At 42.4% G+C, this 16,782-nt stretch overlaps 1 protein-coding gene across 11 annotated transcripts in view; it reads left to right on the forward strand.

Annotated features, from left to right (window-relative positions):
- Positions 1 to 16,782, forward strand: part of CRPPA (CDP-L-ribitol pyrophosphorylase A) — a 222,658-nt gene that overhangs the window by 122,273 nt on the left and 83,603 nt on the right. For all 11 annotated transcript variants that reach the window (XR_009462635.1, XM_059728956.1, XM_059728955.1 and 8 more), the window contains one exon: positions 9,613 to 9,744. Coding sequence is in view for 10 of the 11 variants with exons in the window: in XM_059728956.1 (XP_059584939.1) it covers positions 9,613 to 9,744 (132 nt within the window). In the remaining variant the exon portion in view is untranslated. The remainder of the gene's footprint in view (positions 1 to 9,612; positions 9,745 to 16,782) is intronic.

Below are 16,782 nucleotides of genomic sequence, written 5' to 3' on the forward strand. Positions count from 1 at the left end.
CTCCCAGTGCCGGCTCTGCAACTGTGAGCCTTGTGATAGGAGATCCTTACCTCCTAGCCAGAGCTCTACAGTCATGTAGCTTGGGCTGGGAAACCCTTATGTCCCAGCCCCATGACCACAGAGCTCAGGCTGGGAGATAAGTATCTCCCAGTACTGGCCCTGTGGTTGTGGAGCCAGTGCTGGGGGATAAGGGTCTCCCAGCCCCACACTCCCCATTATAATCTCAGAGCAGGGGGCTTGGAGCTCCTTGCTCCCAGGCAGCTCTCAGAGACAAAGAGCTATCTCCCGGCCCCTTGTGGATGGCTGACCAGGAGCAGATTTTGCTCCTGGTCAAACGTCTACATGAGCACTACTGCATCATTACTAATCTCGAATAAGTTTGCTACTTGCATTTGCAGTAAACTATGCTAATGCAAAGTTAAGGGTCTCATGTAGATGTGCCCCATGTGTAGCAATACATATGTTTTTATATTGCAAGAAGGGATTTGTCTGTCAAACAAATCTTTACAGTGCATTCCAAGTATTCGTGGCCTAAATAGTTTCAATATGGCCTTTAATAATGTATTGAAGAAACGTTACTTACGCACAGCATATATTTTTGATACATAAAAAAGTTCTCTCAAAAAAGGAGCAATGTCCTAACAACCAGAAGACCTGGTATACAGGCAAAAACAGGGTTGCATAAAAGTTTTTGTATGGAATTTATCTTGTTACAAATTAATAATTTGAATTTATGGAACTTTCACATTATTTTTCAGAAATACAAGAAACATAAAACAGAAAGAGGGCTGAAAGTATGTTTTAAATGACAAAAGAGTTAGCTAAACAAATCATTGTCTCATATTAATTACTGGGAACTATTTAAGTTCCTTAAACTTCCGATTCCTAAAATTCCCTACAGATGGTGTAGCTGGGGGATAGAAATTTCTTTCAGCGGTCTTTAATTAAACTCAGCATTGGATGTTCTCTCACATGATGGCTACTATGGTGGGATTCTCCTCAATTTAAATTTTCATTTTAAAAAATCATACCGTTTAACAGACAGCACCTCCTGACTGTCTTGTTATAAAAATATTCTGTTAAGACTCTGGTCTTTTCATTTACAAGAGGACATTTAATTTTTTTTCACATTTATAAAATGCAAAACTCACAATATGTTGAGGATAGCAAAATTGGTCAGTATTGTTTTTAGATGCTGTTTGATGGGTGAACATTTTCTTTTTTTTGATTTCCAAAGTAAACCTGTTCCTTGCAGTGGAGCTGGAAAGAGGTAAATAAGGAGAAGTAGCGCAGTACCTCAATTCTCATACAGAAAGATCTGCATTAATGTTTTTTTCTTTCAGCTCAGGCCAGCTTTTTCATCTTTTTGTATGACTAGAAAGTTCTCCTCTCCCCCTACTGATTTCTGAGCACTTTTTTTTGGACATGTTAAAAATAATCTGAACACTGAGGGAATTGGCTTTGTGTGTGTGCTTTTTTTTCCTTTAGTATTTGGGGGCTAAATATAACAAGCCAAATTCGTTAGCGTATTTTACTGTTTTGTACCCAGCAATCTGTCTAGTCAGTCAGTACCAAATGCCAAATGTGCTAAATATTAAGTACTGAATATTAGGGCTGCTAAACATTCTTTAACACCCTTTTTACTTGCATGTAACTTCGGATGAAGCAAGATGAAGCTTTTTGGCTGTACATTATCTTGACTCGAGTTTCTCAAAAGTGGAGAAATTTTAAAATGTATTTGTAAATTGTCAGTTAGTAAGTACTTCCTTAGCTAATATTTGTAAAATATGTGTATATTTAACCCACTTAAAATGTTTGAAGACTGTATTCCAAGAAAGCACAGCAAAAAAAATAGTGGTAAACTGCATTTCCACAAACCTATGCTGTACATACCTACAAACACTGGAAAGACTGTACTTTAAAAAAAACATGCTAAGTGGCATTTACTCTCCATGTTTGATTCTGTTGGGACACATGTTGACAGCTTCAGGCAGGCACACAAGGCATCAAAAGGTGTTTTTTTTAGGCACAGTTTTCTAAGAATCTTTTGACCGTTGACTCCAACAAAATGTATTAGATGGTTGTGTTCATTCAGTCAGAAGAGTGCTAGAAAAAATACATAATTTACTTTGAAAAAGCCTTATGGAAAGTCAATAGAATTTGATAAATTGTATCCTGTGCTACAGAATTCTGCAGCATGGATGAACAGCCTATAGAGCGTGCATATTTTTCTGTTAAATGTTGTAGTCTTTAAAACAATTTCTATATAACTATCTGGGTTTCATCCTTATTAAATTCTAAAGGACTTAGAAGATGATATGTAGATGAGTATTAATTTTATTTCAGCCTTCATCAGAAAGGCTTACCAGTTTTCAAATACCTGAAGTATGATGATAGAAGAGGATAAAGATAACCTTTTCCTTGTGGTTGTAGCAATGGGTCTAGGCCCAGTGGCCTCAAATTGCAGCAAAGAAAAGTGAGGTTGGATGTTAGGAAGAACTCTCTTTCTATGAAGGTGTAAAAGCCTTAGAACAGGCTACCAAGAATATTTTGTGGAGTCTTCATTGCTGGAAATTTTCAAAAACAGGTTAAATAGGCTGGGATTGTTTAATCAGGGTTGATCTTGCCTTAAGCAGGGGCTGGACTGGATGACCTCATAAGGTCCTCTCCTGCCCTACTTTCCTATGATCCTGATCCTAAACAACATCATTGTTATAACACAGTTGAGCCATCCTGCTTTATTGTTTCATATTTAAAGTATTATGTGAAGAAACTTATGAATGAGTTGGTGATTTAGTCACATCATGTTTTGATCATGCCAAATGATTCAAACTATTTTCACCCATTAATTGGCCCCTTACCTTGGGGTATGCAGTTACCTTTGTCTACAGAAAAAAACTAGTTTGCACTACAATTTAAACTGGTGTATCTTGTTATCCTCTACATTCCATGCACATACCCCATATGCAGATACCAGTTAATATTTTTTATTTCCACTGATCTTTCAAAAAAAAAAAGCCGTAGTTGTGGTATATGGCATCTACCTTTAAGGGGCCAGCAGCAAAACATTCCAGTCTTTCCCCCGAATTGCCAGTTGCTCAAAGCACGAGTGAGACCTTATAAGGGAGGATAAAGCAAGATGCCACGTTTATTAAGTGCTTAATACACAAATACACACCACATTCATACCGCAATTTCTGTTCTGCACTGGTATACATTATCAGTCTTATCAATACTCAGATCAACTTGGTGGCCAGCCAAGTTGATCATGAGTAGGGAGCCGAACTCTTGCCGGTCCATCTTGTCAGACAAACCGATGCTCCAGGATGATATGCAGAACAAGATCCAAAATTGATATATCTTGCCCCATCTTTTATAGCCTTGTCCACTTACCCAGTCCTCTGGGCTTTTGCTGTGTTATCACTGTATTCTTCCTTGAAGGTTGATGGCCATTGTTCTCTTGATGTTCTGGGGCTGATTCTTCTTGTTTTGGTCTTTTATCTGTCTGCATTCTTCAGTCAGTCACTAGCTGATGTTTTCCTTTTCCACAGACACACACTCACCCATTTTCTCACACATACAGCATACAAAGGTCGAACACTTATGTCAAGCTACAGAGCAATACAAAATGGAGTTTCTTAAAGCAATGCAAAACTCAACAAAATACATAAGATTTCATAGACATTAAGGCTGGAAGGGAACTTGAAGGATCATCGAGTCCAGCCCCCTGCCACAGGGGCAGAAAGCTGGGATCAAAGGATCCCAGCAAGATAAACGTCCAAATGTCTCTTAACGGAGTCCAGAGTAGGTGGTTGCACCATCTCTGGAGGCAGTCTGTTCCAGGCCTTGGGGACTCAGACAGTAAAGAAGTTCTTCCTTATGTCCAGCCTGAAACGGTCTTGGAGGAGTTTGTGACCTTTTGACCTTGTCATCCCTTGGGGTGCTCTGGTGAACAGGCATTCCCCAAGATCCTGATGTACACCCCTGATGTACTTCTGGACAGCAACCAGGTCCCCCCTGAGCCTGCGCTTTTCCAGGCTGAAGAGTCCCATGACTCTCAGCTTCTCATCATAAGGCCTGTTCTTCTGCCCTCTGATCATGTGCGTGGCTCTCCTCTGGACTCTCTTAAGCTTCTCCACATCCTTTTAAAATTGTAGAGCCCAGAATTGGGTGCAGTACTCCAGCTGTGGCCAAAGCTGAATGCAGCAGGAGGATGACATCCTGGGATTTGCGTGAGAAGCATCTATGGATGCAAGCCGGAGTTTTGCTCACTTTACCAGCTGCGACATCGCATTGGTGGCTTATATTCATCTTGTGGTCAATCATGACCCCCAAATCCCTTTTGGCCATGGTGTTAGCAAGCATAGCACTGCTGAGCCTATAAGCATGCTGTGGGTTTTTTCCCCCAAGGTGGAGTACCTTTCATTTTTCGGTGTTGAACGTGATCAGGTTTTCATCCGCCCATTTTCTGAGCCTGCTTAAGTCAGCTTGGGTCACCATGCTGTCCTCAGGTGTGGATGCTTTACTCCAAGGCTTGGTGTCATCGGTGAACTTGGCCAGTCTGCTTCTGACACCAGTGTCCATTAATAAAGATGTTAAAGAGTATAGGCCCAAGGATGGAGCCTTGAAGAACCCCACTGGTCATGGCGTACCACGATGATTTACTTCTATCAACTACCACTCTCTGAGTCTGACCTCAGAGCCAATTCCCTAGCCATCAGGCTCTGATACAGCTGAGGCTGCAATTGGCCAATTTTTCCATGAGATGATTATGGGACACCAGATAGAAGGCTTTTTAAAAATCAAGATTCATAGATTCATAGATGTTAGGGTCGGAAGGGACCTCAATAGATCATCAGGTCCGACCCCCTGCATAAGCAGGAAAGAGTGCTAGGTCTAAATGACCCCAGCTAGATACTCGTCTAACCTCCTCTTGAAGACCCTCAGGGTAGGGGAGAGCACCACCTCCCTTGGGAGCCCGTTCCAGACCTTGGCCACTCGAACTGTGAAGAAGTTCTTCCTAATGTCTAGTCTAAATCTGCTCTCTGCTAGCTTGTGGCCATTGTTTCTTGTAACCCCCGGGGGCGCCTTGGTGAATAAATCCTCACCAATTCCCTTCTGTGCCCCCGTGATGAACTTATAGGCAGCCACAAGGTCGCCTCTCAACCTTCTCTTGCGGAGGCTGAAAAGGTCCAGTTTCTCTAGTCTCTCCTCGTAGGGCTTGGTCTGCAGGCCCTTGACCATACGAGTTGCCCTTCGCTGTACCCTCTCCAGGTTATCCGCATCCTTCTTGAAGTGTGGCACCCAGAATTGCACGCAGTACTCCAACTGCGGTCTGACCAACGCCCTATAGAGGGGAAGTATCACCTCCCTGGACCTATTTGTCATGCATCTGCTGATGCACAATAAAGTGCCATTGGCTTTTCTGATGGCTTCGTCACACTGCCGGCTCATGTTCAACTTGGAGTCCACTAGGACTCCAAGATCCCTTTCCACCTCTGTGCCACACAGCAGGTCATTCCCTAGGCTGTAGGTGTGCTGGACATTTTTCCTCCCTAGGTGCAGCACTTTGCATTTCTCCTTGTTGAATTGCATCCTGTTGTTTTCTGCCCACTTGTCCAACCTATCCAGGTCTGCCTGCAGCTGTTCCCTGCCCTCCGGCGTGTCCACTTCTCCCCATAGCTTTGTGTCATCTGCAAACTTGGACAGAGTACATTTCACTCCCACGTCCAAGTCGCTGATGAAGACATTAAAGAGTATCGGTCCAAGGACCGAACCCTGCGGGACCCCACTGCCCACACCCTTCCAGGTCGAGACCGACCCATCTACCACGACTCTTTGGGTGCGACCCTCTAGCCAATTCGCCACCCACCGGACTGTGCAGTCATCCACATCACAGCCTCTTAATTTGTTCACCAGTATGGGGTGGGATACCGTATCGAAGGCCTTCCTGAAGTCCAGGTATATAACATCAGTCTCTTCTCTCTTGTCCAGGTGGTATGTCACCTGGTCATAGAAGGAGATGAGATTGGTCAGGCAAGACCTACTTTCAACAAACCTGTGCTAGTTATCCCTCAGGATGTTGCCATCAGCCACTTTGTCAAGAATGATCTCTTTGATAATTTTTTCCAAGAACTTCCCTGGGATAGAGGTGAGGCTGATAGGCCTGTAGTTCCCCGGATCTACTTTTCTCCTTTTCTTGAAGATAGGCACCACATTGGCCTTCTTCCAGTCTTCGGGCACTTCACCTAAGCACCATGAGTTCTTGAAGATCCATGCCAGTGGCTGAGCTATGATGCATGCCAGCTCCTTAAGTACCCTGGGGTGGAACCTGTCTGGGGCCAGCTGACTTGAAGGTATCATGGTCTACGTTGATGTAGGGTAACAATTGTCCCTCACCCTGGTCATCCTGTACTGTATTGAGCAGGGCCGTCCCTTGGGGCTGGTGAAAAACTGGCGCAAAATACCTATTAAGCAGGTTGGCTTTTTCCTACGTGTCAGTTGTCAGTTGTCCCATATGGTTACGAGGGGTCCAGTGTTATCCTTGCTTTTCCTCTTGCTCCCCACGTATCTAAAAAAGGACTTTTTATTGTCTTTGATATGTGTTAAAAGCAAAATATTAAAAGCAGTAGGCAAAAAGTCTATGTATATAACATGGGTGTGTTTGTTGATGGTGGGTTGCTGTTGTTCTCCCCATAAGCTGTGAGTGTGTGTGTTGCTGAACCCTGTTCCTAATAAAGATAAAGCTGTTTACTATCCCAGTAGTCTCTGGTTTAACTCCCAAGGGATTGAGTGCTGCTCCTGTGTCAATAGCTATACTCCCAAGCTGCTCGACAGCAGCAGGTTCTGCTGCCTGTTCCCCATCATACTGTCCCACCCTCACAGCCAGAGTGAGGCTGGAGCACACTAGGCTCCTTCTCCAGTGGAGTCCCTGCCCCCTCACTTCTTTCCTTTTTGCTCTTAGATGAACTGCCCTCCTTTTCCTAATTGGAGCTGGCCACTCTGAGATGCCTTGGCTGATTTCTCTGAGCCCTTTGGGGTGATGGCAGTCACCAAGGTACCAGAGTTCACGCCATTCCCAGAGCATCCCTGAACCTCTTTCTTGCCACTGGTCCCTTCACTGGAAGTGAATAGGGAGGTTCCTGGGGCAGGCTGGCCACTGTCCTTGGCACTCTTAGATTTGGACTTGCCCTCCTTGGACTTGCACTCCTCTTGGACTTGGACTTGCCCTCTTTGGCTTGTGGGCCTGATACTGGGGTTACAAACTTGATGTTATCTGGCAATATGGCCACAGCATTGGGCTCCAGCATTTGGCCCCACCACGCTGGCAGCCCCACCTCTTTGAAGTCCGACATCTGCAATTTCTGCTGATCCTTCTCCAAGTCAGCATCCGCGTCAGTGATGAGATTCCCTACTCCAATGTCCCACTCATCCCCATTGTTGTTCATCTCAACTGGGTTCACATGCACTCCTTTCCCTCTGAAAGCTCCGCTGCTCAAGGACATCTTAGAGTTAACCTACCTCAAGGTTCAAGACTCTTCCCCACCCAATGCCTTCTGGGTCCAAGGCAGCAGCTGCAACTATGTCCTTAGGGCTCCAATGCTCAGGGTCTGCCCAGGTGACATCATCTTTGCTTCTCTAGTGTGACCTTTTCTAGCTGCCAGCACTGCTGGACCCAGTGGCACCACGCGAACTAAGACGTGTGGTGAAGTTGCCTGTGAAGTACAAGGACTATGTAATGGGATAGCAGTAAAGGCTAGACCCCATCAGTGAGCCAAGTGCTAGCAACCTCTGGCTTCATGATCCCAAAATGTTCTAATTTAAAGTAGCTACTGATGAACATTCAACTACTGAAGAGGGATCTCCCAGAGTAAAGAAGGGGGATGTGGTATATGGAATGTACCTTTAAGGGGCCAGCAGCGAAACATTCCAGTCTTTCCCCCTGATGCCCTGTAGTTATGGTTTGTTGGTGGTGGGTTATTGTTATTCTCCCCGCAAGCTGCGAGTGTGTGTGTTGTCAAATCCTGTTCCTAATAAAGATAAAGCTGTTTACCATCCCTTTAGTCTCTGCTGAATGCTGACTCGAGGACAGAACCCCCGGGGCATGGAGGTCTGAGTAAGCAGCTCCATCCCAGGAACCCAGTGGCCAAGGGCAGACAGACACTACAGTAGTAATTGCCAGGGCATTAAAAATTAGTATGCGCGCTACTAGGTTGAGGCAAATATGAAAGACAAGCCTGAAAGGAGGGTACCCACTAGTTCTGCTAAACTTACTGATGAGCCCAGTCCACAAAAGACTGCTAGCTGGTGAGGTGTAGAGTGCTAGTACTTTTATTTAAGGTATTCTCCTCAAGCCTGAAAAGTTTTTCCCTGCTGTGAGGAAAGAAAGAGAGAGAGGAGAATAAGAGAGGGGAGAGAAAACAGAGATCTCCACTCCTACACTTTCCCAGCCTTCCCATTTTTCTTATGTTTCTGTGATTGCCCGTTGATAACTTTTCCAGGGAGATGCTTTAACTTGGTAATAGAAGCAGGATAACAGCTTGGACAGCAGCTTTATAAGTTATAGCTTATGTGATAAAATATTAAGGAGCAACAGACAAGCGGAAACTGTCTTGAAGCTCAGAAAACCTGATGCCTGTGTTAACTTTCTAAACGGAAATTAAAAATAATTATCACAACTATAGGGCTAGAATTTTTTAAGTAAAAATGCATGTCCTCACACATTATTAATTTTGATTTATGTACAAGATATCTACATAAATGAGAAGGCAAGTAGTTTGTTTGTTTTTTCAGATCCTATGTATTGCAAATACATGCAGATTGAAATGGTGTCCTGGAAAGTGTCTGTTTGATTCAGAGGAGACTTGGTTTGATTTGGCAACCAAATCTCTCGAATCCAAATTGGCCGAATCAAATTGGGACAGTGATTCGAATCACTGAATCAAATCATTGTCCCTCTGAATTGGCCGAATCTGAATTGTATACTTGCTGCTTCACACAGGCCTACTGCTTTCCCCCCTTCCCCTCCTAGCAGACCCTGGCTGGGGTTCCTGCAGGCCAGGGTCGGGGTTTAAACCCCTCCTCAATCATACTCAGCCTAGCTATGTTGGGGGTTCTGTTACTCTCCTTTAAAATGCTGAAAACAACAAGTACATAATACATGTTACTAATGCAAAGTCCCAGACGGGGAACAATACAGAAGCTATATTTAGGGAGAATGATTCCATGTTAAAAAGCTAAAAGATGTTAAAGGAAAACATATGTACTCTTCCCTCAGATGAGGATTCAATTATGAATCCCTTGATACTAAACAGTTCCATGAAAGATGGACAGAAAGTGGAGAAGATTTTGTTGTTTGTTCTTTTTTAAATTAATAAATACTTTAAAATGTAATATTGTGCTGTGTTTATTTCCAGCATATTGGTTTATGGATTTTGAAAAAAACACCAACTTTTATGACACAAATATTTAAATTATGGAGCATGGAATTAATACAAGTCAATAAAAATTCTTTGCAATCCAGTCTTTTGTATAAGTAACAGTTTTTTTTAAGTGAAGATCTATATGAATATATTTGGTAATAAAATGCATTTTGTGCATGTCCCTATGTAGGTACACTTGAATGTTTCAGAAAACGCATCTTTCAGCAGTGAGATGGAAGACCTAACCAGGATTAAGGAATTTGCAAGAGAAGTGAAAAAGAAAAATATTTTGGTTTATGGTCTTCTTATCCATTACAATAAGGTATATAATTCACTTTATAACTGCAAATTATCCTCTTTTGTAAATTATATGATTAATGATAGGAAGCGTCATCTTAAAGCCAAAGAGAAATAAATACTACTTGGAAAAGTTTTGTTGGAAAGATTCTTGCCTGTTCATGTTCAATATTGAACAGCGCCTGTGGTTACAGGAAAAAATGCATGTGGATTTATTAGAGAGAAAAATAGTTTTAAGTTAGAAAGTGAAAATATTAGAGACTTTTTCCTTTGGTGTTCAGTTTTAATACTTGCCATTTGCAGCATTTATAAAATGGAAACTATTGAAAGTATTTGTAATCTGTGGTTTTCATAAGTTTTCTGTTCCCTTTCAAAACAACGTTTGGTATTCAGGTAACAGAAAGGGCATGGTATATAGCTGGTGAAACAAACAGTGTTTCCAATAGCAGCAAATTGCCTAGGCTGGAGGCAAAATGAGTTAGCACTACGGCATCCTTTGTACTCACAGAAGCTATTTAAAATAGGCCATTTTTGTTTGGAGACATGTTCTGCCTACAAAAACAGTAGGTTGTGTTGCCTCTGGTGTGCATATAATGTTTGTTGGTTGTGTAGACAGCTTCAGAGCCTCCCCATGTAAGAGAGAGACAAGTTAAATATTCAACTGAAGCTTTAATAAGGTAGAATAAATGGAATTATTTACTGAATTTTTAGACTATTGCAGGGCTTTAGATTTATATGCAGCCAGCTAATCACAGTTATAATTCAATATATGTTGTTCTGGTTTTCCAAAGATGCTAACCCCCCAAATCCAGTTGACTTTAACAGGAGTTATGAGTACTCAATACCTTTGGAGAATCAGGTTTTTCATGCTTAAAAGCTTCAAAAGGACTTTGCTTTTCAGTATGTAAGTTTCTCTTGCATAAGGTTGGATATAAAAAATAAATTGCATAAATTATTTTGCTTAGTAAGTAACTACACTGCATTCTTTTTTACCTGAAAAGCTGCAGCTATTTGGCAGACAGAGGTAAAAATTGAATCCTACCTTTTGATATGAGTGTGCTGACTTTTATGTGTTATAAATCAGCTATACTACTTGCACATCAAAAACTTGGAATGCTAGATTCAACTTTTGAGTGAATTTTATAATGTCGTAAACATTTCCAGCACTCAGACTGTACAAGGAAGCTGTATTGGCAAGATAGAACAATACGAGCTTTTCCTGCTAATGGAGCTATAATTCATAGCAAAAAGGATTTCCACAGCTTTACCGAGACACATTCTAAAGTGTCTCAAATCACTATACCCCTATTTAAAAAAATCCCTAAATGTGTATTTACATCTTACAAACTTAATACTGTTATCCATGACTGTCTATAAAATATGTTTTTAACCTTAACCTATATTTACATGAATGACCATAATGGCACTTGTGGAACCAAAACATCCAGGAAAATCTTCATTAAATCTTACAAAATAGTGGCATGTACTAGTTGATAAAACTTTTACAGTCTTACAGTGTGTTGTAAGAACTTACAATCATCTTTCTGATTAATTTCTAAATTTATGTCAGTGTTAGATGTCTGGATTTCTGTTATTCCTAACACACTAATCTTAAGCCTACCATGTCTGCTTTTTCTTTAGCAAGGATTCAATTAATATGTGATGATATAAATGGTATATTGAAATATACATGCACTGATTGTTAAATAAAATTATCTTCATTTTTAGAAATTGCCTCCAGTATGTTAGGTACTTTATGTACTCCAAATTAAAAGCAAATACAACTATTTGTAATGATAGTTGCACACTTTTAAACTACCTTATGAAACCAGTAATTTTCATGTTCTCTGTGGCTTCTGCATATCTGTCTTCACCTGGTTTTTCAACAGCCTTTTGATATCTCTTCCAGTATCTCTTCATTCTTCTTTTTTGCTTCCTGATCTCTAGTTTGTCTTGTTTTTTAGAGCAGGTAAAGGTGAAATTACTGGTTTGAGGGGTTTTGTCCATTTTGTGCTCTGTCTTCCTAACTCAGTAGAAGCTAAATGCTGCTTTGGATGGAAGTATCTGGTCCAGACTCCATGAAGTTTGCACATACATATTCTTGCAGTGTAGTGGGACACCAAGAAAGCAAAGACGAGAACTTTGGGCAGTGTGTGTTCCTAGAGTTGTCTGGCTTTGGTCAGTATGGATAAAAGAACAGAATGTGGCTTTCAAGTAACAACATGTTGCAAAAGACCACTTAAGTTGGGGAGGTAGAGATTAGAAATCTGGGATCATACATCTTTCTTTATCTTATCTTTTATTCTTATCTGTAAAGGTTCTGGGTTCCTTAGGTAAGAAGATACTAATGCAGCTGTTGAAATATAGTTTGGAGATATTCAGCACATAGTATAAACACTACAAATTTAATTATCCCAATACAGGCAAAAGGCTCTAGGAATTACTTCTGTGACACAATGTAAAAAAGCCTTAAACAAGGGATCTGAAAGACAAAAAGTACACATCCCGCTGCTGATCCATGTAAGGGAGTTGCTATGGATGAAAGTGGTTCACTAGATGAAAAGACCTCTATGCCAGGTTTGATGTGCTACACTTCATTCTGCCAGACACTGATGTGGTCCTCAGGCAATGTCGATGGGGCCTGTGTGTTCTGTGTATCCCTTCTCCAGGCTGAAGCCACAGAGAGTTCATGTCTGCGCTTAGCCTGAGAGCCTTGCTTTTTAATACAAGTTGCAAGTCATCAGTCCACTCCTTGGTGTTAGCTGCAATGATGGCCCTCATGCTAATAGTGTGTCTCAGATTGGCAGACTTGAAGGCTGGGGGGTAAATTTCATACTGTCGTGGATGGAAGAGGAGGGTACAGAGTAAGTGTGAGTACTATAAACATGTGCTGCTATAAGGAGGGCATGTTCATACCATTACTTCACTTCATGGAAATGTCCATTCTCCAGCATTCACAGGCTACAGAGTGTTTCAGTGAGTGAACAATGACAGATCCCTTCATGGAGGTTTCCTGCAGCTGACAGGTTAAATCATCAGTGCTGAGTTGATAGGTTAATTTTCAGTAACTTTTAAAAAGGAAAATGTATTATAAATTAAATTACTAAGGCATGTGATTTCAGGAATGTTAGAGTAGCTTAAAAAATGCGTAGGATATGTAACAGTCGAATACTGACTGTACGTATTCCACCAGTCCAAGGGTGTTAGCCTGCTTGACAGGATACAAGATGATCAAGGTGGGGGAGATCACCCTTCCATAATTGGTGAAGATCTTGTGGGGGAACACCTAGAGAGCCTGAATATCTACAAGGCAGCAGGACCAGATGAACACCCAAGAGTGCTAAAAGAACTGACCAACATCATTGCATGACCTATAGTAAAGCTATTTGAGGCATCATGATGCTTGGGAGAGGTGCCAGAAGACTGGAAGATGGCCAGTGTGGTGCCTATCTTCAAGAAAGGAAGAAAGGAGGACCCAGGGAATTGCAAGCCAATCAGTTTGACCTCAAGCCCTGGTAAAATCCTGGAAAAAATTATCAAAGAATCCATTATTGATAGGCTAACAGAAGGCAGTATTTTAAAGGGCAGTCAACATGGCTTCATTGAGGGCAGGTCACGCCTGACCAACCTCATTTCCTTCTACAATCAGGTAACTTGCCACCTGGATAAGGGAAATGAGGTTGATGTCATATACTTGGACTTCAAAAAGGCCTGTGATTTAGTTCCATCTATTAATACTCTCTGAGTCCTACCCCAGAGCCAGTTACCTAGCCACCGGACTGTAAAGTAGTCAAGGCTGCATTTTCCTAATTTTACCAGGAGGACATCATAGGAGACTGAGACAATATGGCGGAAGGTGACCAGTGGCATCCCTCAGGGTTCAGTACTTGGACCAGAGCTTTTCCACACGTTCATCAATTATTTGGATTCAGTATTAAAAGCATACTGGCAAAGTTTGCGGATGACACCAAATTATTGGGGAGTGCAGTCGCGCTCAGGGACAGGCTAGTGAAAGAGGCTGACCTGGACAGGTTTCTGAGGTGGGCAGATCATAACCTGATGATGTTTAGCATGGAGAAATATAAAGTGCTCCATCTGGGAAGAAATAATCTGCAGCACACTTACAGACTTGGCAGTGCTATGCTTACTGTCACGGTGGAGTCCTTCAGGAGGGCCGTGATCTCCCTATGGCCCCCTTTCCGTGCCAAGTCAGCCCAAGGGCACCCTCAAATTATTGCCCGCCACATCTTTGATGGTTAGATAAAGTTGGGAGGCTGCCTTACGACTCCCTGGACACGGTTAGCTGGGACCTCTGTCCCCGTGTGTTCCTGGACCCCCTGGGGGGTCTCCCGGTATGATGGGTGCTCCCCAGGCACCCTAGCCTTATGGGCTACGCATGGCTCCTACCAACCCCTAATACCATGCCCCAAGCCTCGCTGATGGGATAGATGCTGGTATGTCTCTCTCCCATATATATATATACACACACACACACATGCGCACGCGCGTGCGTGCACACACACACATGTGCGCACACACATATACACACATACACACATATACACACACATACGCACATATGCACACGCACACATACACGCACACACATATACACACATACACAATATGCGCACACACATATATACATACACACACATACACACACAGACACACACATATATACACACACACACATATATATACACACACACATACATACACACACACACACACATACACACACACACTGCCTGTCTCTCGGGCCTCCTCTACGTACTCTCGCCCTCTCTTGGGCTACTGATGCATCTCAAGCAAGACTAAGTATGTCATCCTCCCACTCTACTCGGCCTTGGTGAGACCACAGATGGAGTACTGCATCCAGTTCTGGGTGCCACACTTCAGGAAGCATGTGGAAAAGCTTGAGAAAGTCCAAAGGAGGGCCACGTGCGTGATTAGAGGTCTGAAGAGCAGGTCATATGAGGAGAGGCTGAAAGACATGGGACTGTTCAGCCTGGAGAAGAGAAAACTTAGAGGGGACTTGGTGGCAGCTTATAAGTATTTAAGGGGCGTACATCAGGGCCTGGGAGAGCATCTGTTTACCAAGGTCCCCCAAGGGAAGACAAGAAACAATGGGCAGAAACTGATTGAAGATTGCTTTAGATTGGACATAAGGAAAAACAGTGTGCAGTGACGATGCATAGGGGGTGCACAGGGGTGCATGTGCACCCCCTGAGAGCGCCGGTGCACCCCATGTCAGGCCACTCCCTGTTTAGGTGATGGGCAGGGGGGCGGGTGGGAGCGCCGGTGCCCCTCCTGCAAGCGCCGGCTGGGGAGCAGGGCCTCAAGCAAAAGTGGCTACATTGCTTCCGGAAGTGGCTGTGGAACTTCCAGAAGGAGCATGGCTGCTTTTAGGTGAGTGAGAAATCAGCCACAGGGGGACCCCCCTGACTCAAGAGGCACCAGTTGCCCATGACAATTCAAGTGCCAAGGGTCTGGAACAGACGCCCCCCAGAGATGCTACAGTCACCTACCCTGGCGATCTTCAAAAAGCATCTTGATGCCCACCTTGCTGGAGTTATTTGACCCCAGCAGTCTTTCCCACCCAAGTGCAGGGGGACTGGACCCGATGATCTTGTAAGGTCCCTTCCAGCCCCTAACATCTATGAACCTATTAAAAAATATGCATATATAATCATATTATAAAAGCATATAGGATTACAAATAAAGGGTTTTCATTAGAGTGGAGTTTTAGCGAAGTACGGTATATGTCACTTGATATTTATGAGGAGGTTGAAATAAAATGTTCATGGAGTTATTGACAGTGATATAAGCAATATGAAGGTTGAAAAGAAAAATGTATATCCACTTAAATACTTCCTTAAAATTTACTGTTTTTCTTTTAATTATAAAGGACTGACAAATATGTTTTAACTGATTGGAGAAATATATTTTTATGGGCAAAGGTATGTGTGGAGTTAATTAGAAAAAGTAAAGCAGAACTAAACACTTCAATCCCATGTACAAATTAACTGCTTTCTGTTCTGTAGCTATAGTATAAGTCTTTTAATAAGCATCTGCACTTAGTGCCTGTAAACAAATGATGATCTATATCAAATAACTATGCAAAGAAATCTAAGATGATATTGACACAAGGGTTAGATTTTTTTAGTAACAAATCTATTTTGTGTTTTGGGTAAATATATTAAATGTATTTCTTTACTGTTTGCAAAACATTTCGTAAGACAAAAATCTCTTGACACATTTACAAACACAAATCAGATCTTATTTATAAAGCTTCCTGTATTAAGTTTGAATTAATAATTTTTACAAGGAAATACTTTAAAAATAATTTGTTTTGGTTTTTAGTAATTTTGTTCATCTGCTTCTTAAGATCAGATATTGTCCCATCACCAGTGTGAGTAGGAAGAAAAGGCATAGTCAGAAGATTTCACTGGTCAGAGCTTATAGAATTATTATTTGAGGAGCTTGTATGCTCTTGGAATATAGTAGGGCCATGGCCAGTAGTTAGAGTAAATACAAATGTGGATGCATCTTTTTAATTACTGTATTTACTGAAATCCAAGAGTGGTCCCCCCTATTTAGCACAGCGGGTAAAAGCCCCTTGTCTTGGATTCAAATATAAGGCTCTGTTGTGGCTCTGACACTAGATCAGTTCTGAAGCTGCGGGCCTCCTCCACCTCCACTGCCTGTCCACACACCATCATCAACTCTTAAACTAGATTTAAACTAGAACATAATCACAAGCTCATTGGTTGTGACTAAAGTGCTCCCACACTGGGTCTTAGTTCCTTACTGGTAGTTCCCAGGGCAGCCCAGGTATCAGTCATTTAATTTCCTGTAGCCATCTTGCTGCAGAGCTCTTCTCCCTGATGCGTGCAGGGGTAGTCCTGCAATAGGCGCTCTTAATCTATGACTCCGTGGCTGCCTACTCCCCTGCAGCTAGACCATAATGCACAGTTTTCACTCCAGTTGGGGATCTCCCTGCTGTTGCTCCTCTCTTAAGGTAATGGGAGCCTTTGGCTCCCTGTTACAGCCATACAAC

Source organism: Alligator mississippiensis, chromosome 5 (genome assembly GCF_030867095.1).
Source record: "Alligator mississippiensis isolate rAllMis1 chromosome 5, rAllMis1, whole genome shotgun sequence".
Lineage (NCBI taxonomy): Eukaryota > Metazoa > Chordata > Crocodylia > Alligatoridae > Alligator > Alligator mississippiensis.